Source organism: Brachyistius frenatus, unplaced genomic scaffold, assembly GCF_029030835.1.
Source record: "Brachyistius frenatus isolate BFR_SWC_R1_liver_20210118 unplaced genomic scaffold, ASM2903083v1 Contig_113, whole genome shotgun sequence".
NCBI lineage: Eukaryota > Metazoa > Chordata > Actinopteri > Embiotocidae > Brachyistius > Brachyistius frenatus.
The window spans coordinates 1,220,001-1,245,501 of record NW_027210712.1 but is presented as its reverse complement, the minus strand read 5'-3'; the positions used below and the strand labels follow the sequence as shown (position 1 = coordinate 1,245,501).

Genomic DNA, 25,501 nt, shown 5'->3' with positions numbered 1-25,501 from the left:
ACACACACACACACACACACACACACACACACACACACACACACACACACACACACACACACACACACACACACACACAAAAGGACTTTCTGGTCATCCTCATAAGCCCTATTAGTCTGCTACAGAGCCTCTCATAGCAGACATCAATCATGGAGGGATTAGTCAATTCCCTCTCTAAATGAGTGGCAAGGGAAACTTCCCTTCAACTCTAAAGCAGGTCTCTTTCTCAGAGATTACACAGCGATTTGTTTTCATTTTGTTCCATCTTCATCGTTTTCTGTTTGACTTGCTTTTCATTTCTCTCTCCCTCGCTCGCCGTCTCCCTCGTTCTCTCCTGCTTGCAGCTTGTGAGGTAATCCTTGGCAGATAAAACTAAGGAGGACTTACCAAAGGCAGATTACAAGCGGCGCTTTGCGGAAGGCCCTTTTACACCAGTCGGCGCGGGTATTGAGGAGAGTGAGCTCTTCGCAGTGCTTAACTTGTGAACTCGACATGCACCCAACAGAGGAAGAGGTGGAAAAATGATAGCCGCATTACAGTAACTGGATCAAAATATATCCCTCACAACACACACAAGAAAGCACATTAGTACACACAACGCACACATGCTTGTCCTTTCACGGCAACACGGAAGAAAACTGAAATCGGAAGAGCGGCTGAATACGCTCCTATTTATTCACTTAAAATATCAAATGTATGAAAGGTTGCGGCCCTCTGAGACTTCGGGATCAACATTGTGTAACAGCACATCATTCCTTCCTTCACAAGTCTTTAATAAAATAGTTGCTCCAAAGACTTATTGATCATTTGTCAATAACTGAACCTTCAACATTTCCCTTCAACTTTTTTCAACTTGTGGAGACAGGATTCAAACAGCTGAGGTTGTTCAGTGGTTAGTAACGTCTTCTACCTCTCCTACCAACATGATGACAGCGATGCCCTGCAGCACTAAAAACAACAACGGGACGCCCGATGATTGGACCTCAACTGCATGAGAAAAAAAAAAAAGAAACTCTGGTCTCCTTCTCTCCCACAAGATCCAATGACAGACCACTCAGAGACTGCAAATAAGAGTTGGGGAGGGGTCCACAGTGGGAAAAGGCAAGACATTGAGAGGTAATGATTTAGCCTTACTCCTCTCAAGGATTATTCTCCTAATATTACACAGCTTATGGAAAGGCCAATGTGGCCAAGGGGAGCCACTGAGGCTTCAATGCTTTGGTCTCAGAAAGAGACCGCTATGCCCATTTCGCTGCTAATACCGATGCCAAGTTCTGCAATGTAAGAGACACGGCACTCTTCTGATCCCGTACTTTCACCCAGCAATATAGACCGGCTACACAAAGCACCGTATGTCTGGCAAAACGTTACATTTCATTCAGTACAATTAACCTTAATCAAGCAGGAATAGGTTCCCCATTTTCATCTCCATTCAACTATAATGAAAATACAGTAACTTGCATTTGATGTGTGACAATAAGATTAATATTTCTTCCATAAAAAAAGGAAGATTGTCTCTTTTTAATGTCAGCAAATGTAACAGCCTGCCGTGATCATAACGGAGAAGTCCAATACTGAAAAATACATAGTTTTGAAAAGATACATGTGAATCTATTAGGCTCCTACACCTCACTTTCTTCAGGTCCTTCATCTGAGGCTCTTTGTGGAAAGGTATGTCAAACTTATCAGAGAAGATGAAATAACTTCGGACCGGATATAACGATAACAAGACGAGAGACCTTGGAACGGGCAAAGATCAGAAGACAATAGACGACTGTCCTTGTCTCTTGGGCTCCCCTCTGTCCTCCAAAAACATCCCTCAGTCGTCACGGTAACCTCAGAAACACTTCACATCACGGCTGTGGTCCTCTCCTGCCGCGAACCTCGGTGAAAGCTAATTAAGAAATATCGCAGCCTTCTGCGAACTCAATTAAATAATGTTAATTTATTCTAATTTCAATTTGGAGGTAGTCTGAACTGAAGGAGGGGCTGTGAAAACAAAGTCTGGGAGAAGAAGGAGAGCTCTGGCCTCTGCCTCCCCCCCGGCACAGGAGCTCTCACAACCTGCAAAACTATTTAATTTGAACCCTTTGATTAACATTAGTAATCACAGAAGCCCTTCAACTGAAGGGGAGAAAGAAAACATACCTCTGGTGTTGGTTCACTTTCTTACCTCTGGAAGGAACGTGTGTGTGTGTGTGTGTGTGTGTGTGTGTGTGTGTGTGTGTGTGTGTGTGTGTGTGTGTGTGTGTGTGTGTGTGTGTGTGTGTGTGTGTGTGTGTGTGTGTGTGTGTGTGTGAGAAATAAAGAGAGGTAGAGGGAAAAGTGGTGATGACACCATGCAAGATTATGGTTATTACTTAGTTTGTGCACACATGAAGACACGCATGGAAATGGTGATATTAAAAGAGGGTAGATTAAAGAAACAAATAAAGAAAAGCTCACAAAAACAAATGGGAAAAGACACCAAAATAGGTCAAAGACAATCCTGCAAACCCAAAATACACTTTTCTATTTGGTAGTAACCTTTAGTTTATGAAGCAGTCAACAGTTCCAGGGTGTATTGTCTGATACAGCAACTTAAGAAGTGAAAATGTCTTTCAAAAATTCTTTGAGTAAATATTAAGATAATACAATAACTTTTTTGTCCAAACTTTTTTCCCACAGACATATTCCAACTTCCAACTTTTCTTTATATGAAAATAAGGCAAATAATTCATGAAGCGGAAACTTGATGAAAAAAATCCAAAGATCAGAGCATCTAAGTGTAGAGCGGTTCTGACTTTGGAATAAAGATGGAGATGAAACAAAAGGAGGAGCAGGGGATCACTGAATTACTGGGAGGGGAAGAAATCAGCCCCAGGGAAAAGAGATGGACTGAATCAGACCAGACAGAGCTCGCAGCCCGCCCAACAGGAACTCCCTCTGTTCATTTAAATTAATCCCGTAGACGTTTTTCATCCCTCCAGCTCCTTCACACATGCTAAACTTTAAACTTGACACATCGGGAAGATCTATATCTGCCAGACAGGACGTCGAGCATCTAACGAGAGACGGAAGTGCCACTTTTCACCAACCTCAAGAGAAATCCCTGAAGGTAGCTTCCTCACAGTATGAACAGTACACTCGGAGAAGAAAGTGGCATTTGTGGATGCTCAATGTTGACAACGGTGAAAAGAGCACAGTTGCGGATTAGAAAAGTAAAGACATTATCTTCTCTTTACAACCACCATCAGAGTCACCCAGAGCGAAGCACTTACTGTGGTCAAGCTCACCGGCAAACTGTAAGAAACTGGGACAGGAGATGACTGAAGGTGGTGTTATGAGTGTGCACCACAGTAACAATGAAAAATATATATACATATATATATACGGTCAACATTAGTAATTAAAAAGTCATCATATAAGCCAGATGCAGCTGTGTGAAACATTATAGTTAGACAACTTAATTCAGGGAGGTACTGTACTATCTGCATGTCCTCCTCAGTACCTGCTGGACTTTGCAGCGACCTGCAGTCATCATGCACGAAGAAAACAAAGGTTTCTGGAACCTCCACGGATGCTGCAGGTTGTCGCATTTATGTCTCTGTCCATCGACCCGCTGGTCTCATCCCCACATTTGAGTGGTTCTGCGTTGCCGTACATTTTTCTAAAGCTCCACTGGCAACAGTCCAGAGCGCCGAGCTTAATGTAAATCCAATCCACGTGTAATAACTGTGTACACAGTAAGTGGGCACACACCATATGTCCTGTAGATGCCCTGATTTTCCACAGGCTGGCGCTGAAGTGGGCGGTTTTAATGCAATGACAAGGTGGATGAAAACTACATCCAAAGGGAAAAGTTGAATGCTAAAAATCTGCTCAATTCAAAATTCAAACATGGAAAAGGACAAAATATTCAATGTCTCATTTTAAGTATATAATGTATACGTATTTTAGTGTCTGACATCACGATTTCCATTTGGTTCACACCCTTGTTCTCCAGTGGCATATCTTTCTCTTATCTTGAGAAATTCCCGGTGTGGTTATTGCCTATTATTTCTTGTTTTTTTTTCCCCTGAATATCTTCAAAGTGTGAGCCCAAACTCACAACGGGGCATCTTATGCTTCACTATCCGTTGAGTGTAACGACAGTGACCGCTCATTTAAAGCTTGTTCCACTGCTGCTCTTGTGTTACACCTTTACAAAGGAATAAATATGTAAAATAGAAATGGGATACAACACATGCTAATCTCTTTCGGTTAGCGAAGATTTCTTTGAGGAAAAAAAAAAAAAAAAAAAAAAAAAAATCATACGAGACATTTCAAAGCCTTTAGGGTAGGTTGTAAATGTATAACTGGATATGGCGGCTTTTCAATATATCAATTTCTATTCACATTCGGAGATTAGGCCTAGATGGCTGTGTGTGTGTGTGTGTGTGTGTGTGTGTGTGTGTGTGTGTGTGTGTGTGTGTGTGTGTGTGTGTGTGTGTGTGTGTGTGTGTGTGTGTGTGTGTGTGTGTGTGTGTTTATCTTAGCCATGCACACCATTTGCCCACATGAATAGCTGGTAAAAAAAAATAAAAAATAATATATATATATATATATTTAAATGAAGAATACACACCTCGCACACGCCTTGAGACACCTTGTATGGGAGAGGTAGAGGTTAGCTGTGTTTTGAGGGAAGGTTATATCTGCCCCAGCAAATATCCACTGAACTGAGCCTTAGGCACACTAGAAACTATAAGAACGGATACATGCATGCATGCCAGCTCGAGCACGCATTCGCACTCCGTCCACGTTCGTAGTGTGATGATGTGTTGGGTTTCGTCTTGGCCTCTCATAGTGGGAATGTCTCCTCTTAATCCTCTCTGACTTCATACATTCAAAGGTCATCTCGCAGCCCATGTGTAGGCTGTGGGGTGAGTGTGCGTGCGTGCGTGTGTGTGTGTGTGTGTGTCGTGGCACTTGGTGTGAATAAGAAAAAGAAACCTATTCACACTCGCTGTATATGTCAACAAACCCTGTAGGCCTATCCTTGTTTACTGTGAACATCCTATCTCTCTCGCTCTATAATTCCCCCCCCCACCCACACAGACACACACACACACACACACACACACACACACACACACACACACACACACACACACACACACACACACACACACACACACACACACACACTATTCTCCTGTCCTCTACCCTTCACTATCTTCCACATATTCTCCTTCATTGCACACCCCTCTTCAATCCTCACTCACAATTCATTCTCTCTCTGCCGCCCTCCCTCCTTCCACCCCGAGCTCCAGAGGCAGGGGCATCTCTTGGCGAAGTGTGGCCCACCACAGGCCACTGGCTTTGGGTAATTAAAGTGGTTTAGGCCCCCTCACCCATGGTCACAGGCAACTGCAGCTGGGTGATAAAGGCACTGTGCCATAATTACATGGACGGCCAGCATCACCGCCCAGCTACACTAAAACAGTCAGCTGGCCAGCTGCATGGGGTGGAGGGACCTGTGTGTGTCTGCGCGTGTATAAGTAACTGTACTGTGTTTGCATGTGGGTGTTGGTGTGTGTGTGTGTGTGTGTGTGTGTGTGTGTGTGTGTGTGTGTGTGTGTGTGTGTGTGTGTGTGTGTGTGTGTGTGTGCGTGTGTGTGTGCACACAGGGGGTCAACACCCCCTTGTGATCGCTCTGCTGTAGTTAAGCCCCCTGTGTTTAAGCCCCACACAGGCTCATTGAGCCCCTACACACACACACACACACACACACACACACACACACACACACACACACACACACACACACACACACACACACACACACACACACACACACACACACACACACACACACTTTTAACCCCCACCCCCCAGCCAATCATTCCTCACCAGTGGTCTGACTCCTGCCGTGAGTGTGTGTGACCATCAGCCATTTAATTACATCCAGCCATGATTTGCCTAATTTAAATAAATAAATAAACATATGAAAACACCCCAATAAACAAATACCTATATTCAAATGAGGAACCGGGGAGTTTCATGAGCATAAAGAATGGGGCAGGAGATGAGACCGTGCAGGCGGAAAAAAAGCTAATGTAAGGACCACTGGATGTGGACACACCGCCACAAACACACGCACACATACAAAACGCTTCAAGTCCCTCACTTATATTAGCACAGGCTGCAAAAGGAGAGGCACAATCCAGGACAGGAAGTAGAGCCCAGATAGGTGGAATTCAGGCATTTTAGGGTTCGATTCATCATCTTTGGTAAGCTGAGAAACCGTATCCAGGAGTTATTGAAATCTGACTTCAAATTCTGAAATCCTTCCTTGTGCGTCTAAGTTATCGTAAATCACTGTTGAAATTACACTATTTAAGACTGGGTGCTAAATCTGAATACATTTCGAGCATCGGAATTAAATATTATAACTGTTTAGTGTGTTTTAAAGGGAAATTGCTGGAAAAAACAAGTTAAACATTCATTTACCATCCTGACCCACCACATATTAAACCAGATACTGTTTTTCTTAAGAATTTATCACATTTGCTCTTTTCTTGTCACAAGCACCTGTGTGGCTGTCGTGGGGATAAATCAACTGTATAATATTCATGTGCAGTCTGCTTACCTTGGGGGAAGAGGAGGCCAGCTCTCTCCCCATCACTGCAGCCACCAGGCTGGGCCCGACGGGCTGGGCTCGCTCCCTGTCTGGGCCGGAGCTGGGTTTGGGGGGCGACGGACTGGGGCCGGACCCGGAGCTGGAACTGGGGGCCGCGGGAGCCCTCCTCTTCTGGCTGTTGGCCACGTCCAGGGAGGAGCCGCCAGCGGGGGGCCGCGTGGGGCTCGAGCTCCTCGGCTCGTAGAAGGGATTCGATCTGAAAATGAAGAGACGCGAGAGAAGACGGAGGAGGCAAGAAAAAACAGAAAGAACGAGTGTTACACAGATTTCAGTTTTTCTTTTAAATTGATGTGGTAACTGTGCACCGACAGGCGAGTGTGACATCATCGACATTTGTAGGAGCTTTTTCCTCAAAGACCAACAGTGTCTGTCGACACGTGACCAAATTAAAACCGTCGCCACTGGAACTATGACTGGTGTTTCTATTATTTTGTCCATCAAGTTTATTTCAAGAGCACGACAAACTGAAGCCTCCAAAAGTTGAAACAACACCACTCGAGGAAGACAGTTACACCGCAAAATATCTAGATTAAAACATCCTGCCAAGAATGATCAGCATTATCAGGATTATCTAAAAGACTTTTTATTTTTTTTGGGGCTCCATTGATAAACTAAACATGAGGAAATTGCTCCATGGAAACAAAGCTTCGGTGTAACACAATGAACGGCACACACAAGTGGCAAGTTAATAAAAGATGCAGGTGCACTGAGGTCAGGACTTGGTGACCTCATATCCTCGCTGACCAAGGTGGACTACTGACAGACAGGCAGGAGCACGACGACACACACACACACACACACACACACACACGCACGCACGCACGCACGCACGCACGCACGCACACACACACACACACACACAGACACACACGCGCATGCACACAAGCATCCACTGAAACACACACGCACACATACCAGAGTGTTATCAATATACAGGCATGCTTGTGGCTCTGAAAGCTGGGGCATGGCCTAGAGACATTCACTCAACATGCAACAAGCAATACTAAACAAACAAGGGAATTGGATGGAGAGGGTTGGGGTGTGTGTGTGTGTGTGTGTGTGTGTGTGTGTGTGTGTGTGTGTGTGTGTGTGTGTGTGTGTGTGTGTGTGTGTGTGTGTGTGTGTGTGTGTGTGTGTGTGTGTGTGTGTGTGTGTGTGTGTGTGTGGGGTGGGGTGGGGGGTTAAGGGAGAGAGTGAGAAAGAAGAGAACTGATTGACTAGGTATCTCCCTGAAAGAGGAGGTTAGAGCTACTCATTGTCTATGTAACCGCAAAGCGATGGAGGAGGGGAGGGGAGTGAAGAAAAGAAAAGCAGGCCGTGCCTACAGAAGAGCTTTAACAGACCAGAGCTGACTAAAAGACATGTGAAAGGGCTCCAGTCAAAACACAGCGCTGCCCTCTTGAACTTTCTATTCTGCCGAGGACTGCTCCCGATGTAAGAGACAGACGGAAGAGAAACACACCAGTCAATAACCGGGCTCTCTTTAGACAGCTGAGAGGGCTGAAAACATACAGATATATCTGTGCGACAGCTTCGCTCAGCGGCCGGGTTTACATTTACAATTTAGGCACAGCCGCTCTTCTGGAGAGGTCACACACGGTCAGGGAAACTTGTTCTGCAGAAGGATCCCCCACGGTGTGACATTTTTAATTTAATTTCTCAGCCACATATTAAATGTTATCATGAAAGCTTGCTGAGATGCATACAGATATCTTCTTTTTGCATGTTTTTATTCAAATATTAACTCAGAATTTGCCAAATCACTACAAATTCAGGGCCTGTTCATGGAGTACCCTGCCTTCGCCCAAGGTCAGCTGGGTTTGGCCCTCCTGTGACCCAGTTCAGGACGTAGTGGGTGGAGATAATGTATGGACAAAAAAAGTGATTTAAGGATGCATGTTTACTAAAAATTTAAATTCAAGTACGTCATCTACTAATTTAAGACAAAAGAATTTTGTTTATAATGGAACGGTGAATTCATGACTCCACTGAACTGGCAGCACAAGACACTGATGTAACGTCCAACGGGAAAAGGAAAGAGGCGAGGAAAGGGAAGGAAATCAGGGATGAAAGAGGAGGAAGGTGAGATAAAAAATTAGCACAATTTGGGAGGAAGTTAGGGAGAATGCAAAGAGGGAAAGTATGGGGCAACAAGTTGATAAGAAGGAGGGAGGGAAAGGGGGGGGGTAATGAAGGAGGAGGGAGACAAAGTTAAAGAATGCAGTGAAACAACAGGGCCCTTGTTCCCGTTGAAAGAGCTGCCTCGTCACTTGGCTCTGTCCTGGGTGGGGGGTTGAGGGGTGGGGGTGGGAGGTCTACAAGTACCCCTCTATAAGGAAGGGTCTTGCAGGGCTTGGCCTACCAATGGTAACCGAACTAGGCCGTCTGGTGCCTCACTTAGTGGGTCTAGTGCGGGCTACTTATGGGGACAGAAACCATGTCAGGAAGCTGTTTTGCAAGCAAGTGAAAAAGTGTAACTAACTCCAATTAAAATGTAAAAATACAACAGGATGAAACGTGCCAGGTGCACACTCCTCTGTCAATGGCATTCTGGCATCAAGGCCTCAGGATTTAAAATTTCTGCATCATAAAACACAAACACAACTGTAAAAAAAATAAAAAAATAAAAACGGATTAAATAAAGAAAGTCTTACTCGTCGAGCTCCTCCTCCTCGTTGTGAGAGGTGTCCGCGTACAGGTACTTGCTCATGTCAACGGGCCGCACACCTTTCCTCTGCCTGGGCTTGGGGGGTTCTGGGTCCGGCTGGAGGTCCGCGTCCAGGTCGGGCTCGTCGAAGGGATTGCTGGGGGGCGTGTGCGTCTCCGGCTCGTCCAGCTCGCTGAACGGATTCGATAAGTCGTGGTCGTAGAAGGACTCGTCGTCGACCCGCTGCCGTAAGACCGGCTGGGCAGAGGGCTCTGTGAGACAGAGAGAGAGGACAGAGAGCGCTGACTGCATGCTACAAACAAACCTGACAAAAGCTTTGGTTTCTTACCATATAATAATTATTATTAATTATATTATTAGAGCAAGACAGCACAGGGGAATTCAAATAAATGCAAATGTAGTCCTGGGAATGAACTAAGCATTAAGTCTATTTGACTCTAAATATATTTGCCCTCCAACTGATCTCTCCATCCATCTCCTTATAGCTATTAACGTATGTATTTTGTATTTAGATCACCTGGAAGACGCAGGACTTGCATTTTCCGGCACATGTTGCGTGGTTATTTGTTGGAGCAGGAATTTGAAATATTATAGTTATCACCTACATTTAGCTATTTAACAATTCAAACACTCTTATTGTGTGTGCTGATCCACGAACTGAAAATATCAGCAGGTGTGTTGCTTCATTCAGCTGCTACTAAATGAATAAAAAAAAATCCATGTGTATGGATATATAAAAAAATAAAAATAAAAAAACATTCTAAAGAAAGTAAAACTGAAGATTTTAGATTGAATATCAGATCAAAGACGACTTAAACAAGCAAACAAACAACAAAGTGGGTTCTTCGTGTGTAGGAGCATGACACTCAAAGAAAACAAATAAAACACACGGGCACACCTGGCTACTCAGGTGGTCAGACGAAAATATTGGTTTAGCTGTCTGAGTGAAAGCATTGAAGCCTGCTGTAGTTACACATGATCACACGCATTCACGGTATGTGCGCATCCAAACCGTAAAGTTGCATTGCGTGACATCCCACAGACGTTATGGCAACAGTACTAATAAGATCAAAGACGAAAAGCCGAAAAAGAAAAATCAAGAGTGGCTAAATCAGACAGTGACGTACCTTCGTCTTCGGGATCACCGAAGGGGTTGAGGTGGTTGGGATGGAGGTCGTCATCGGGATCGTCGAAGGGATTGGTGCTCATGGCGAGAGCCGTTTCCGGATCCTCGTCTTCCAGGAAGTTCAGCTTGTTAATCAGCTCTGTCGCCACAGAGTCCAACACAAACGGGGAAAAAAAAAAAGTCATTTAAAAGAACAAACTACAGAGTCCAAACAGCCACACAACAACACATTTCCAGCAACACAATGAACACAAATATTCACAAACCCTAAAAATACCACACAAAAAAAACCTGCACTTTGGAGTGAACCAGGAGTAGAAAGACCTTTAAGTCTTGCACAAGTAATCCCTTCACAGCCCTCAAACTTCTCTGTGTTCCTCGGCCACCTCGGCTTTCTTCAATGGATGTGCAACAGTTGATTTCTGGGGGAAATTTGTGTGGTGTGGAGGAAGGGGGTTACTGTGGGAGACAGTGACGAAAGCACAGAGTTGCTATAGAGATCCTGGCTGCGGAGCCTAAGGCTCATCAGCTTTATCTTCATCATACTCACTGCGGGTCAATCACATGCTGCCGGGGTGTGGGTCATTTTGAAAAGAGAGTAAATATGTCTGAAGTAGACGCCAAGAATTGCCGCTGAGAGCGATGTGAGAATCTGAAAGAAGGAAGTGCTGCGAGTACGCGTCCCTCGGTCTGCATGTAGTGTGGCCGTGTGAAGTGGCGGTGGCTGATAAACACATTTTTTAATCGATAACCGGGATAGCTTTACCTGCAAAGCCCCCCCTCTGAAAGCAGCGCGTTCCTCTTCTCCCTGTTATCTAACAGTCAGCTACCAGGCGCATTACCGCCACCTTCAGACATAGTGACACATTACCAACCGGGCGCCTGTAGTTACCTGATCACTAATCAATTTGGTAGATTATAACGACCATTTCGAAATTCGAGGCCCATCCCGAGTACTAATGAATGGATACATCAATTTTAGACGCTGGAACAGAACTGAGCATTGGATTTGCGTTGACTTGTGTTTTGCACACACTTTACTGCAGACGATGAACCGATGAAACCATCTGGGAATAAAAACATGCACTGTTGGCCCCTCGCGGCACCAAGTTTAAGACCCCCAATTAGATGCAGAGGACTTAAAACAAGATGTTAAGCGACCCAAACCCGCCTGCATCTACTATAGCAACGTGTCTCACAAGCTTGAGAATACCACATATCCAAAACTCACAATTCAAGTGAGAAGAAATACACTTAAATCCATTTGAAAACAATTTTTATTCTTCTTTTTTTTTTTTTTTTTACAGGAAGAGTTCATTTAAATACCGTTTACCTCGTTTGGTTCACTACCAATTGCAGTAAAAAATAAATAAATAAATAAAAGGGGAGGGGGGGGTCACACTGTCATAACACAACCAAACAAACAATATAAACCAAAACAATGAACACCAAGTGATGTGTTCACAACACCACGTACAGCACATCACCACACGGACCAAGATCAAATGTAATAACACATGACCACAACACGATCACAGTACCGGTGTCAAGGAGAATCGAGGGATGGACGGGAGGAGAAAAAAAAAACAATACAAGAGGAAGGCTGGAAAAGGAAGAATTATTCAAACCAAATATATAGATTAAAAACTGTGGAAATGAATGGCAGGGTAGAGGTGACACAATGTCGAGGTGACACAGGGATGAGGGAGGTGAAAGAAAGGTGAAAAAAGACCTTGGGAGGAAGCAGCAGGCTTAGCTGTTGCTTTGTGTGCTCGCTTGGGAACACCACCACCATCATCATCATCATCCCCATCTAAGCAGCTGAGGGCATTCAACTGGTTTACAATCTCTGCAAACGACAGGGCCATACAGGAAGGAAGGGAGGAAGAGTAGCAGTGAACAAGGCAAAAGAAAACAACACACGCAATCCAGCATGTCCACACACAACCACAAACTCTGTTGAATTACATACAGACATATAGCAGTCCCTCCAGGTCCACCAGATCGCAAATGATTAACGCCGATTCAAGCAAACTCAGCAATATTTGTTTGAGCTTTTCAAAATTCGCACGATTTTTCCCCAAAAAATGTTTGTAACTTTAAGCCCCGTGGGTCTCAAAGTTCAATAAATAAGTAAAAAAAAAAAAAAAGATTACAACTAAAATATCTTTATGATGTGCAGCAGGAAGTGACACTTAAAAAAAAAAAAGAAAAAAAAAGGCATTTTTCTTTCTCTAGATGCAATTTTTTGTCTAATTCTGGCAATTTAACACAAAACAAAACAAAACAAAACAAAATCACTTAAAACTGCGAATAAGCCCGACGCAAAATCACAACAATCACAAAAAAACTTTGCGAAACCCTGGAGGGACTGATACAGAGTTAAAAAGAGGGCACACATTTCAGCATAGATTGTAGGCCTCTGTTTGTTTGTGTGCAGTGTTACTAAACAAATATGGAGCTCTGTAATAGCATGTTGTCAACACTATAAACTTCCAGCAAACAAACTGCTAGTCTGGCTTCAAAATGAAGATATATCTACTTTGCATCTTTTGATACTCACACACACACACACACACACACATATTTATAGAGATTTCATCATTTACATACGCATATACAAAAGACATCCAGTAGGTTTTAGGGTGTACGCATTGGTTAGTGTTGCTCGGGTAGCTTGCTGCCTTGTTCCATAGGTAGCACGCAAAGAGGAATATGATAGTAGGGAGTTTTGGCAGCTTTGCCCGGCCCTTTGATTCAGAGATACGTGCTAGTGAAGCATCGCCGTAGCGATCAATGCATATACATATAAATGAGATGAAGAGCAGGGAGGGGAAGAAGAAGAAAGGGGAGAAAGCATGAAGCTTAACATGAAGAGGTGGCGCTTTGAAAAGTTGGATTAAGCAAAGCAGGAAGCATCGGGGGAGCCCCCCATACATTAGACCACAGAATGAATCCCCGACATGTACGTATGGGAGGAGGCAACCCACCGTCGGTGTACCAGTCCAACCAAATCACAAGGAGGAGGAGAAAGCGAGGGACGATGGTGGGGGTGGGAGGTAACGAGGGGTGTAAGGAAATCAAAGTCAAAAGCAACAGAAAATACCCCGAAGCTGTCAACACACGGTAAATAAAGCTCATGAATTTACAAATTAACAGTTGTTCTAATGTGGTGGAAGCACAACTCGCAGATGCATAAAAGTGAGAAGAAAGAAGAAGAAAAAAAAAGAAATCGAGAAAGAAAGAAGCAACGTTGATGCCCCACATGAAGCCTCGGTTATTTCAGGTCTGGGAGATTATTCAGGGGAGGGGAGGAGATTTTATTCACCAGGTTAAGTTTTCAGGTTGAGAAATTCATCTTGACATTTACAACGTGTTGATTTTCGAGCTGCAAAATGACTCGTATGTACGATACTTACCGGCATCTGAGCTGTGACTGGCAGCAAGAAAAAGTGTTATTACTGACCAGGAACACAATGCTGTTACGGTGCCAAATGGCTGATTGCTTAAGAGGGGAATTGCTGGGTTTCTCACTACGTGAAGCACCTTGAGATGACTTATGTTGAGATGTAGCGCTCTATAAATAAAACTGAATTAAATCAAAATCCCAGCAGATTTATTTCAGTATATCTGTCAGATATAAAAAAAAAAAAAAAGTGCTTTCCCAGTTTCTTTTAGTTTTTTTTTTTTTTTACCTGTGATCTTGGCTGCCTTCTCCTCCTGGTTAACCCTGTTCTCCTCGTCCTCCTCGTTCTCCTCCTCAAAGTCGTCCAGGTTGCCAATGTCGGCCTGTTTCATGCTCATCAGGCTGGCCAGGCTCTGCATGTCCTCATCACTGGACCAGAGAAAACACACACACACACACACACACACACACACACACACACACACACACACACACACACACACACACACACACACACACACACACACACACATCTTTTAATACAGATAAATGACATTACTGTGACATAACCTACATAGATAAAGAACTAGCTGAGATACAAACGGAGAGAGAAGAGCCATATTGCATTAATAGATGAATGAATAAATGAAAACTAACGCATCAGAGCTGTTTTCATTTCAACCAAACATCTCGAACAAAGACCAATTGCTTGATCGAACAGGTGAATTATAACAGCGCTCTATTCTTTAACTCTTAAACTTCAGACCATCATCTCTGCACCTTCTAAACACCCAACACTTCACTCCTCACATTTTTCAGCTTTTGACCCCCCCCCCGACCTCTCCTCCTTCACCCTTTTCCCGTCCATTTCACGATGCATCACGGTCTATATTCCGTCTTGTGTTTTATGTATTCGTCTGCTGCTGCCCCCCCCCTCTCCCCACACACACCCTCCAGTCCCTCGATACCGCCGCTCCATCATAATCGCTGCATTCTCCTCTCTGTTCTTTGTGTTTGGTGTTTCCCAGGCCCACGGGTTCATTTGAACTGGTGTGATGGAGTTTGTTTGTGTGTGGTCGACATCATTCCCCGAAGGGTTAACAAGGGTTACGCGCCATCGACCCGCCGTCCGCGCCACAACAAAGGCCTCGCTGCTCTGCTCCCGCTCAGTGTGTTTGTGTGTTTGTGTGTGTGTGTGTGTGTGTGTGTGTGTGGTGGTGGGGGCGTCTTTAAATGAAAGTTGCTGCTATCATTTTGGAATGAATAACAAACACTGTGATTGGGAGTGTGTGCCCTCAAATGAAAACTTGGTGATATAATATGAGAAAACGAATGAAAAGCGCCCTGCAAATTAAACCGATTTATAAAAAGATACATACAGTGAACAAACACAAGAAAATGACACTTTAATTGTCAACTCACAGCTGATTAGATTTGATATTTTCCAGAGCTGAGCTGTGATTCTGACAGACCTGCAATCAAAACTTCAATAATGCAATTTCCCAAACATCTCTGGTTAAAAATGACATGACAGAGCTGGACGTTTAATGAAAAACGTACTTTCTTTTATTCTGCTTAAACCACATCTCTCGCGGTTCGTCGAACTCTTAGCCAAAACTAATCACTACAGTATCGAGCATCACGCCGGCATGTGTGTCAGTGCGTAAAACGAGTAAGAGAGGAGTTCAGTTGCAACTAGTTAACTTTAAAATCCCTCTTAAATGTGTCTCACTTTCGTGGCTTCATTTGAAACGGAGGAGATTTCTTCCCAAAAACAGACAAAACCTGCACGAGCGGAGAGAAACGTCGGACGAGGCGACGACGCGAGAAGACTTACGTGGCCTTTCCCTCACGGAGGAAGATGCAGGAGAGGGAGAACTGCAGCGTGGCCGACACCACCTTCTTGGACAGGGGCTTGAACTTGAGTTTGACGTCCGTCTGCGTGGGCATCGGGCTGGCGTACTGCTTCATGTTGATGCTGCTGGTGGCTAAGGCCTTCCTCCGCCCCGACGGAGACTCCTGCGACACGGAGAGAGAGAGGTGGACCGTGAGGCTACAATCAGGAGAATGCAGGCGGTTGATTGACAGAATATTGTACTGACGCCGCAGGGATTAAAAAAAAAAGGAAAAACAAGAGAGAAGGCGGGAGAGAGGTGTACTTGGTTTTGTTTCATTGTTTTACAGTATTCGAGGTTTGGTAAAGTGCAGGACGTACAACACATTTGAACTGATGTGATCACAGAATCAGGTGTACGTACATGTCCCCTGTTTCGCCGGTAAATCCAGAACATGCTGGAAGTGGTTCCCTCCCGTGTCCCACATTGTAAATTCTGCTGTAAAAACCCTCCCTGATATTTCCTATCAAAGGTCCACGCTGCAGCCATTTCTGCTGTACTTCTTTTTTCTTTTTTTTTTCCCGAGATGCGCTCTGGGCCAGGGGCGAGCAGTCAAATTGGAATTTGGGAATATGCCACAGACCAGGTGATAAGAGTTATAGAATCAGTGACATGGCCCCGTGTGTGTGATTGTGTGTGTGTGTGTGTGTGTGTGTGTGTGTGTGTGTGTGTGTGTGTGTGTGTGTGTGTGTGTGTGTGTGTGTGTGCTTACAAGCCGCTCACCAGAGGACTGCGCGTTAAAAAATAAGAACCGCCGGAGAGCCTTGTCACTGACTGCTAGATATGGAAACTGAACAGTTGGGGATGTTCCAGCCTTTTGTCTGCCCTCCCTCCAACAAAAAAACCCAAAACTGATGGGTTTTGTCTGCTGCAAGTCTGGCCATGGAAGCACCATGCTGTCAGGGAATATCAGACCGGTTCACCTCCTCGCTGTGTCGATATCACTGACATACCACGTCCCTTTCCTTTCTTTTCCCTCTCCTCTCTTTCTGTTTTTTTTAGTTTTTTTTTAAAAACTGATTCTGGTTTTGTGATGAGAAACTGCCACATTTCCCCGGTTAAACGATATCTGTTCATTTGCATTTGGGAGGAAGGTACAGATCTCAGTACAGAAAAACATCGTGAGGATCACACACTGGTGTGCACACACACACGCACACGCACACACACGCACACACACACACACACACACAAGTCCCTTCACAGGCCATGTGGAATGAAAGCAGCAGGCAGCAGTGCAACACATGTTCTCCCTTTAAATGTCTGATTTTTGCTTCCTCTCTCTCCCTTTTTGTCTCTATTTCACTGCATGGATGTCTAAAACCAGCATCTAACTGTACACACACAAAACACACACGTTTCTGGTTTTATACCACAGAAAAATACCTTCTTGTCTCCGCTGCGAATCGAGCCCCGAGGATTCATCCTCTCATGCGCACAATACCGAACACAAGCAGAGCAGCCAGCTCCCTTTCACACTACAGCGGTTTGAGAGCACATATACATATGCACATACACTCTGGCATATACGCCAGATAAAGCGATACGAGCTCTTTACGTTGCCCGTTTCGTGATGTCTTCACACACTTACACACACAGAAAAACATACACACACCTCAGACGCTCCGGCTCTGTGAGGAAAACTCGATCTCGGCCTTATCGCCGAGGACCGCAGGGTATTCATGCAGATACACACATACATACGCACAGGGACATACACACACCGAATTTCTATCACTACAGAGTAGTAAAGCTTTTAGTAATATAGTGAGAAGCGAGGCTTCAAATACAGATTACAAATCTACAGGACAGCCAAAGGAATACCAACACCGTGTGTAAATGTGTACGGTGACTTTTATCCGAACTAATAATAGTTATTAAACGTTATTATGCGTGCCGGGTTTCAATGAATTACATTTATTGTGGTTGTAAATAGGCAAAAACGTGAACACGATGAAGAATGCAAGTGATGTGAATAATATCATCATGACATAAAACAGAATCTGGATGAGTCATCGGTCATCAATGAATATCCTTTAATTCCAACAAAATGCAGTAATCTGACAAAACTTTCTGAGATAACTCCGTGGTTGGTTGTCGTATCACCGCACAGAGAACCGTGTCCCCTTCTGGACATTTAGTCTTTGTTGCTTTCCAAAAGATTTTCAGTTTGTTTTTGTTTTTTTTGCTTGCAACGTTTTCTGTTCTTGTCAGTTTTTCAGATTTCCTTTTTTGACTCGTTTGCACGATCCAACATATGATCTCCACCGTAACAACCACAGTGGTCGGCACCACACTTGACGTTATCGCCAATACGAGGCCGTTCTAATATTAAACAACCAATTTATAACTCATTCAAAATATCTTTTCGATTCGGGCTTTCACTCTTTTAAGTGAACGCTGCTGGACGAACGGCTGCGAAGGGGTCAACGGGGTCAAAAGCTGATAATGTGAATCCCCCAGAAGCACAGAGGAAGTTGGGAGACATAAAACCGAAAATTGTTCAAGCAAAGATGATCAGAATCTGCTTCTCTCACCTCTGTCCCTCCTTTCCATTCGCCAACCCCTGCCAACATTCAACCGTATATCTCATCTAAACCTCCTAACCTCCCATCTCTGCCCCCTCGCTCCTTCCTCGCTCCTCGCTCCGACCAATAATTAAATAAAAACCTACGACCGACCGGCTACAGCGAGGCCACTTGACATTTCGCGCTGACATTTGAGCCTTGTAGTGTTGGCTGGGGGAACATAATGACGTATCATTGCCACACCGCCAACCCCTAAGATTGTCCACGGAACAGCCCATCAGGAGAGGAAGAAGATGAGGAGGGAAAAAAAAAAAAAAAAAACCCTCTCTCTCCACCTCTTATCTCTCTGCAGATTACACTCTGGCTATTATACTAAGTTAATAGCGCATGTAGATACTTTATGAATGAATTTGCCAAATGCACCAAACACTTAAGAAGAGGGGATTTAGCAAAACGGAGGATGGGGAGAAAGAGGGAGGAGGAGGGGTGGGTTGGGGAGGGGAGTCTTGAAAAATAGGAAATACTTAAGGATATGCAAATACTCCCCCCCGCTAAAGAATGGAAAAAACGTTTCAACAGATTTGAGAAGGGGCAGCAAACAATGGAAATCTGCTCTATTTCCCCGGATGCTACTTGTCAATCAATGTGTGTGTTTGAGAGAAGGTGTGGGGTGGGGTGAGGGTGGGGGTGACTGGGATTAGGGGGACTAGGAGGTTGTGACAATGTGTAAAATGAAAGGGAAGGACAATACAGAAGTTTAATTTATTACAGAGAGGATGGGACTATCAATAAGCTCTCTCTTTTCTGAGCCAGGAGAATGACTAAATACCTGAAAGTGTGTGTGTGTGTGTGTGTGTGTGTGTGTGTGTGTGTGTGTGTGTGTGTGTGTGTGTGTGTGTGTGTGTGTGTGTGTGTGTGAGGGAACAGTAGGAGAGAGAGAGAGAGAGAGAGAGAGAGAGAGAGAGAGAGAGAGAGAGAGAGAGAGAGAGAGAAAGACAGAAAGAGAGAGGACAGAAAGGAGGAGGGAGGGAGGGGTGATGGCTGTATGCTGCCCCCTAGCTGCATCTCTTCACAACTGCAGTCAGCGCGTCATTAAAGGCCGACGGTTGTTGTGTACTACACTTACACAAACCAGGCTGTTCATATAAAATGACAACAACCACACCTACTACCTACAGTTACTTTTAAATTTTTTTTTAGTGCCTGATTATTCTTTATAAATGCCAATCAAGGAGGGTGTGTTTGTGTATCTCAGGAGTACCAGTCCTGCCCCTCTTCCCCTCGTGCCAGCTGGCCCGGGATCGATCCACAGATGCTCCCCTGGTGGGGGGGCAGGGGTCAGGGCGGGAGGGTGCCCGGGGGTCCTGCTGAATCCCTCTGCCCTAAAATGCCAATGGGACGGGGCCGGTGAAAAGGAGGGGTAGGAACCCCCTTTTGTCACCAAGAGATGGATTAATTAGGCTGAGTGCGAAAAAAAAGAAGCCGGCTTCTTTGTTTAGACCTCATCTGATGAACACAAAACAACAACAAAAAAAGAAGAAGTGTCCAACACATACACACGTCAATCAGCTAATTGCTATTTTAACAGAGGTCACCAGTCCTACCTGCCTTCTAATTTGAACAAACATGATGAATGCCCCCTATTGATCCATATACCATGACTCAATTCACACGTTAAGTATTCATTCCTACAAACAATTACTTAAACTTATCAAAAGAGGCTCAAATTCTACTTTCCCGCATTGTTCCCCTCTATTGTATCCTAACAACTAGTCAATAACCGAAGTGACTGTGGTAGATGTTCAGTGTGTTGTTGAGGGAGACAGGAGTATAAAAAACATTGGCTCTGGTATTACAACAGTGATGAGAAGTGATGACTCACTGGTTCCAAATCAAGCAGATGATTATCTGACTTAAGCCTGATACCACACAACAAAACAATACTGAACTGTGGAACTAAGGGACAACGCGAGGTCATCTACACTCCCAACTACAAACGACACGAAAAGTCACAGGTGACGCATTTACGACACGGATGTTCTCGTTTCTCCGTCTTGCCAAATTCTCCAATTTTTCTTTCCCTCTAATCTTTTTTCTTGTTATTAAATGCAAAGCTCTGTGAAACAAAACCTAAAACTCAAAAGGGGGATAACGTGGACTAGAGACTAGAGGCTATAAATGTTTCCACTCCTACAAAACAACTGTACACAGGCCCTTATTTTGTAATTTGTATTCAAAAGATTCAGAAAAAAAAAAAAAAAAAAAAACTCAATTTACCCTATAGAATAACCCCGAGGTGGCACCGATTAGCCCTCCACACCCCAAAAAAAAAAAAAAAAAAATCAGTGGGCTCCGTCTGAATTCAGCAGTCAGCAGATTGGAGGTGGGAGGCACGGTGCTGTTCCTCTTGCCTCAAGGTCACAGTTATTGGAAATGGAGACATCCAATGTGCTCACATCTCTTTTTGAATCCGCACACAATGGAGTGATTCCTCTGTGTCAATTTGGCCTCCCCTGATAACCGATAAGGCAGAGCTTTTTACATACCACCTATGAATGCTGCACTATAGGCGTTATAGACACACACACACACACACACACACACATACAGATTAAGACCAATTTATTCATCTGCTACTATTATATGTGAGGATTTATTTTTTCCTCCCCGAGCAGTGTGTCTGTGTGTGTATTTTAAGGGCAACAATAGACATAAAAGCCATGCAATACTATCACTTTGGTTATGCGAATTACAATAACAATGGTCTTAATAATGGAATGAACTGTGCAAATGGCTTTTATGTGTATTGTTCATGGACACACACACACACACACACACACACACACACACACACACACACACACACACACACACACACACACACACACACACACACACAGATAGAGTCTCGCACACACAAGTAGAAAAAAAGGACCACAGGATTTTTTTTTTTCACACTTACTTTACCCACACTGTGGGTCAGATTTAAACTTAAAAACCCACAAAATGGAAACACGTTTCGCTGATCAGCACCTCGTCCCCGGAGGGGGGGGAGTGAACATGAACAGCAACAACAACAACAGAAAGCAAAAGGTTGACAAACAGTCAGGGGAAAGTGTGAGAAGAGATTGAGTGAAGAGGGCGAGAGGAGAGCGATTAGTCCCAACAAGAGCGGGATTAGGTTTGTTTTAGAGGAAAGGATGTCAGATTACAGCACAGCGAGTGTCGTAGAGTTGGATGAATATGGTTTAGGATGGCAGAGAGTTCTAGACACCGAATCCTTTTTTTGTTTGACACGGGAGAAACTGAATATGGGACAGATGGGCGTGTGCCGACGCTGCCAAGAACAGGAACAATCAGTTCTTCACTTCTTCAGACTTCACTCTTGAGACCAAACAAAAGAGACTGAATGGTGATGGTGGGGCAGACACGGACACACACACACACACACACACACACACACACACACACACACACACACACACACACACACACACACACACACACACACACACACACACACACACACACAGCAAAAACTGTAGACAGAAATACAGCTGGAGATCCTGGTTTAAGGCTCAATGAAGGACCCAGACACAGGATTTAACAAATTATCAGTGTTTTCATATTGTCACTGATAGATGATGATGATGATGATGATGTTGATGATGATGAGAACTTCCTCTAAGCAAGCTGCAGTTAATTAACCTGTATTTTGGTTCAACAACTACATTATAGAACAACTATGATGTGAATTCAGCTGTGTTATAAAGAGTGTATGTGATGAAAGTGGATGAAAGCTTGAAGTAAGACAAATTTAAGAGATACTTTAATATCAGAAGGGGAAAAAAAATACAGTTTGTACCTCAACATGTCAATCTAATCAGCGGCACAATTCAAACCAATATAAAAGCTCGAGTTTGGCCATTTTTTTTAATCTAAACTAGAGCCATGTGAAAATATTTTGACATGATTTCTTTGATCAAAGGAGTCTTATATTGTAATTTAAAAAGCAGTCCAGTCAATTACCAGTTTTTCGGTTGAAACCTGTCATTGTATTTTTTACTGTACGTAAGAATACATCTTTTATGTCACCGCTCTGCAACAGGGTGGACAGTTATTTGCTAAAATGCTCTCATTCGTACCTGAACGGACTCTCTTGGGAAAATGGAAATCCCAGATTCTCCCTTTAATTCATTCTCATCAGATTTATAAATAGATGATATTGCTTGGTCTGCCATGTGTGCAGCCAATATTTTCTGTGTTGTGAGACTCCAGTTATCATACATATTGATGATTAGTCAACAGAGAAAGCATTACCATGTGTGTGTCTGTGTGTTTAAAAGAGAGGATGGTGTGTGTGTGTGTGTGTGTGTGTGTGTGTGTGTGTGTGTGTGTGTGTGTGTGTGTGTGTGTGTGTGTGTGTGTGTGTGTGTGTGTGTGTGTGTGTGTGTGTTTAAAGAGAGAGGATGGTGTGTGTGTGTGTGTGTGTGTGTGTGTGTGTGTGAGAGAGAGAGAGAGAGAGAGAGAGAGAGAGAGAGAGAGAGAGAGAGAGAGAGAGAGAGAGAGAGAGAGAGAGAGAGAGAGGAATGCCTTTAATGTTGGGTTGTCTCTGATGGCAGCACATGAAAGGAGAAGAGTCACAAACCAACCAGTCCTTAAAAGGCCTAATCCTTAACTGGGAGAGTAGAGTGTTTTACTGGGGAGTAACCTCTTGCTAGGTTGCAACAACACACACACACACACACACACACACACACACACACACACACACACACACACACACACACACACACACACACACACACACACACACACACACACATTAAGCGGACACCTGCACTATTCTAGAGGCTTAACAGAGTTAATGAAATCTCCAGATATAATGGTCGTCATCTCTACCGCACGCAGCCAGAGCCCAAGTCAGCAGGTTTAAGGAACTACCACATTGTTTTTTTAAATAAATGGTCTGGCTCCTGTGGCATTCGTACTCCCATGACCTTCCCAGTGAGATCAGACTTGATTTAAATGTTCATAATATTGTTTCGTGCCATGATTGACTCTGTTTTTCTAGCATTTCAGCCATGCTGCGGCTACACTGGACATTTATATCAAACCAATTAAACAACGTGCAAAAATAAGTGTTTATGCTGCGAAAGAAAAAGCTGGAAGCCAAAAATTATTTTGATTTTTTTTTTTTTTTTGCTTGATAAATGACCAACAATTCATTAACCATGACAAATGTTTCCATGTTAATGTGTGGATCAATTAATTGGTTACATGATATCGGCTATTTTGCTTTAGATTTTCTAATTAGCCCGGATCATAACTCATAACGAGCCAAAAATGCTTAGATAGACATGATGCCAGTATCTCACTTCTTCTCTTTCTGCCCCTCCCAGCCAGCCAGCCTCTCCTTCGTCTTATCAGTGTGTCCAGGGTGCCCTCCTCTTTCCGACTCTCTGGGTCTTTCTTTAGGGTGGCCCCTCAGTGCCCCACACATACACTCAGACCCAGAGCATGCACTTCAGACAGGGGGCTAATGGGAAAATAAATTACCAGCAGGCAAAAGCCCTGGCTCTGCACTTCTGCTGGAGAGAGAAAGGGACAGGGGGTTTGGAAAGAAAGGGGGGGTGGTCAAGGAATGGAAAGAGAGAAGGGTAGTGAAGACGAGAGAGGAAGAGAGAGATGGATTGCAAGGAGACGGGCGGACAGAGAAATTGAGAAAAAGATGGGAGAAAAATGAGGGAGATGGTATTGGGTGGGGGGGGGGGGATAGGTCGACAGGATTAGCTGGAGTTCATTCCTGGTCTGTGAAGTGCTTGCTCATCACTTTTTCCTGCCATTTTACCATCTCTGGTCATTACAGAGGCCTAAAATGGCGCGCGCGCGCACACACACACACACACACACACACACACACACACACACACACACACACACACACACACACACACACACACAGTATCTGGATTTGATTACTCCCGTTGCATGAAGCAGCAGTTCAGATATCAGGGCGTCAGATTCATCACGGCGTCATACATCGGTGACGGTGTGTGTCCGACAAATGTTTGTGCCCCTGTGTGTGTGTGTGTGTGTGTGTGTGTGTGTGTAACGGGGATGAAGTCCGACAGATTTTGGTGCGTGATGGGGGGTGGTGGGGGAGAGGAGGAGGGTGTCAGTGGAGTGTCCATGTATGTTTGAAACTTATGCAACACAGACAAAAGCTGTACTGGCTTTGTAAAAGCTAAGAAATTACATCTGACAGGTACAAAGTGCTGAGTCAGAGCAGAAGTAAAAAAACAAAACAAAAAAACATGTTTGGAAAGTGCTTTTTATTCTAAATAGAGGAAAAACATTGATCGTCCCAGAAATCCTTTGTTCTGAATGTTTACACTCACTTCACACACTAAATTCTTATTCAAGCATCTATTTTAAGGTCGAATAAAACCTGTAGGTAGTAACCAAGTAATGTATGTTTTTAATTGTGCTGATGGACTCTGAGTCTGACAGTAAAGATGAACCGTACTAAATGATGAAATAATAAAAATCCCACAACGATTATACGGCGTCGATGGGAACGCGATATAATCGCGTTCCCATCGAAGTATTGTGATGACTGCTTGATGAAACTCTCCCATCCTGTTTTAGTTTCACCAACAGATAACAGAGAAGAAGACGTGAAGAAGCTCAAAACTTTTGGTTGATAAATCAAGATGGGAACTTCTATATTCCAGAGATATCAAACAGTGATTTCCACTTAAACACAACACAGGATTTGTTTTGTTTTTTGTTTTTTTTGGGGGGGGGGTCATTTCCACTCAATTCTCACTTTAAGGTTGTGTTTGTTTTAGCTCTTTTTTGGCAGGCTGCTGAGATCTGACGGAGCTATGATAGGGCCCTAATCCAGAGCAAAGCTGATTTGCTTGAGGGGGAGGAGGAGAGAGGGGGAGGGGGAGAGGGGCGGTTAAGATGGCCTGTGACAAGAAACAATTGCCCCAAGTGAGAGTCTGCCTCTCTCCCACCCTGCTCCATGACAAAGGTGTACTCTCCATGCTAAGTGACAAATCTGGGGAGACAAAGAGCATTAGCAGGGTGATGCTCTGCTTCAGTGCCTCTGATTGTGGCCAACTCAAAGAGAATCTAATATGGATTTAAAAAAAAAAAAAAAAAAAAAAAAAAGGAGAGGGAGAGATTAGAATGAAAGAGAAACA

The 25,501-nt window shown here is 44.0% G+C and overlaps 1 protein-coding gene across 8 annotated transcripts in view; it reads right to left on the bottom strand.

Moving 5' to 3' along the window:
* The window catches only part of ehbp1 (EH domain binding protein 1), a 139,181-nt gene that overhangs the window by 83,410 nt on the left and 30,270 nt on the right, over positions 1-25,501 (bottom strand). For 6 of the 8 annotated variants that reach the window (XM_069712878.1, XM_069712872.1, XM_069712871.1 and 3 more), the window contains exons 6-11: positions 15,702-15,883; positions 14,154-14,293; positions 12,191-12,307; positions 10,460-10,597; positions 9,319-9,583; positions 6,614-6,860 (exon numbers count right to left, since the gene is read on the bottom strand). In XM_069712878.1, the coding sequence (XP_069568979.1) occupies positions 6,614-6,860; positions 9,319-9,583; positions 10,460-10,597; positions 12,191-12,307; positions 14,154-14,293; positions 15,702-15,883 (1,089 nt within the window). The remainder of the gene's footprint in view (positions 1-6,613; positions 6,861-9,318; positions 9,584-10,459; positions 10,598-12,190; positions 12,308-14,153; positions 14,294-15,701; positions 15,884-25,501) is intronic. The other 2 variants (XM_069712874.1, XM_069712879.1) reach the window with 1 other exon arrangement.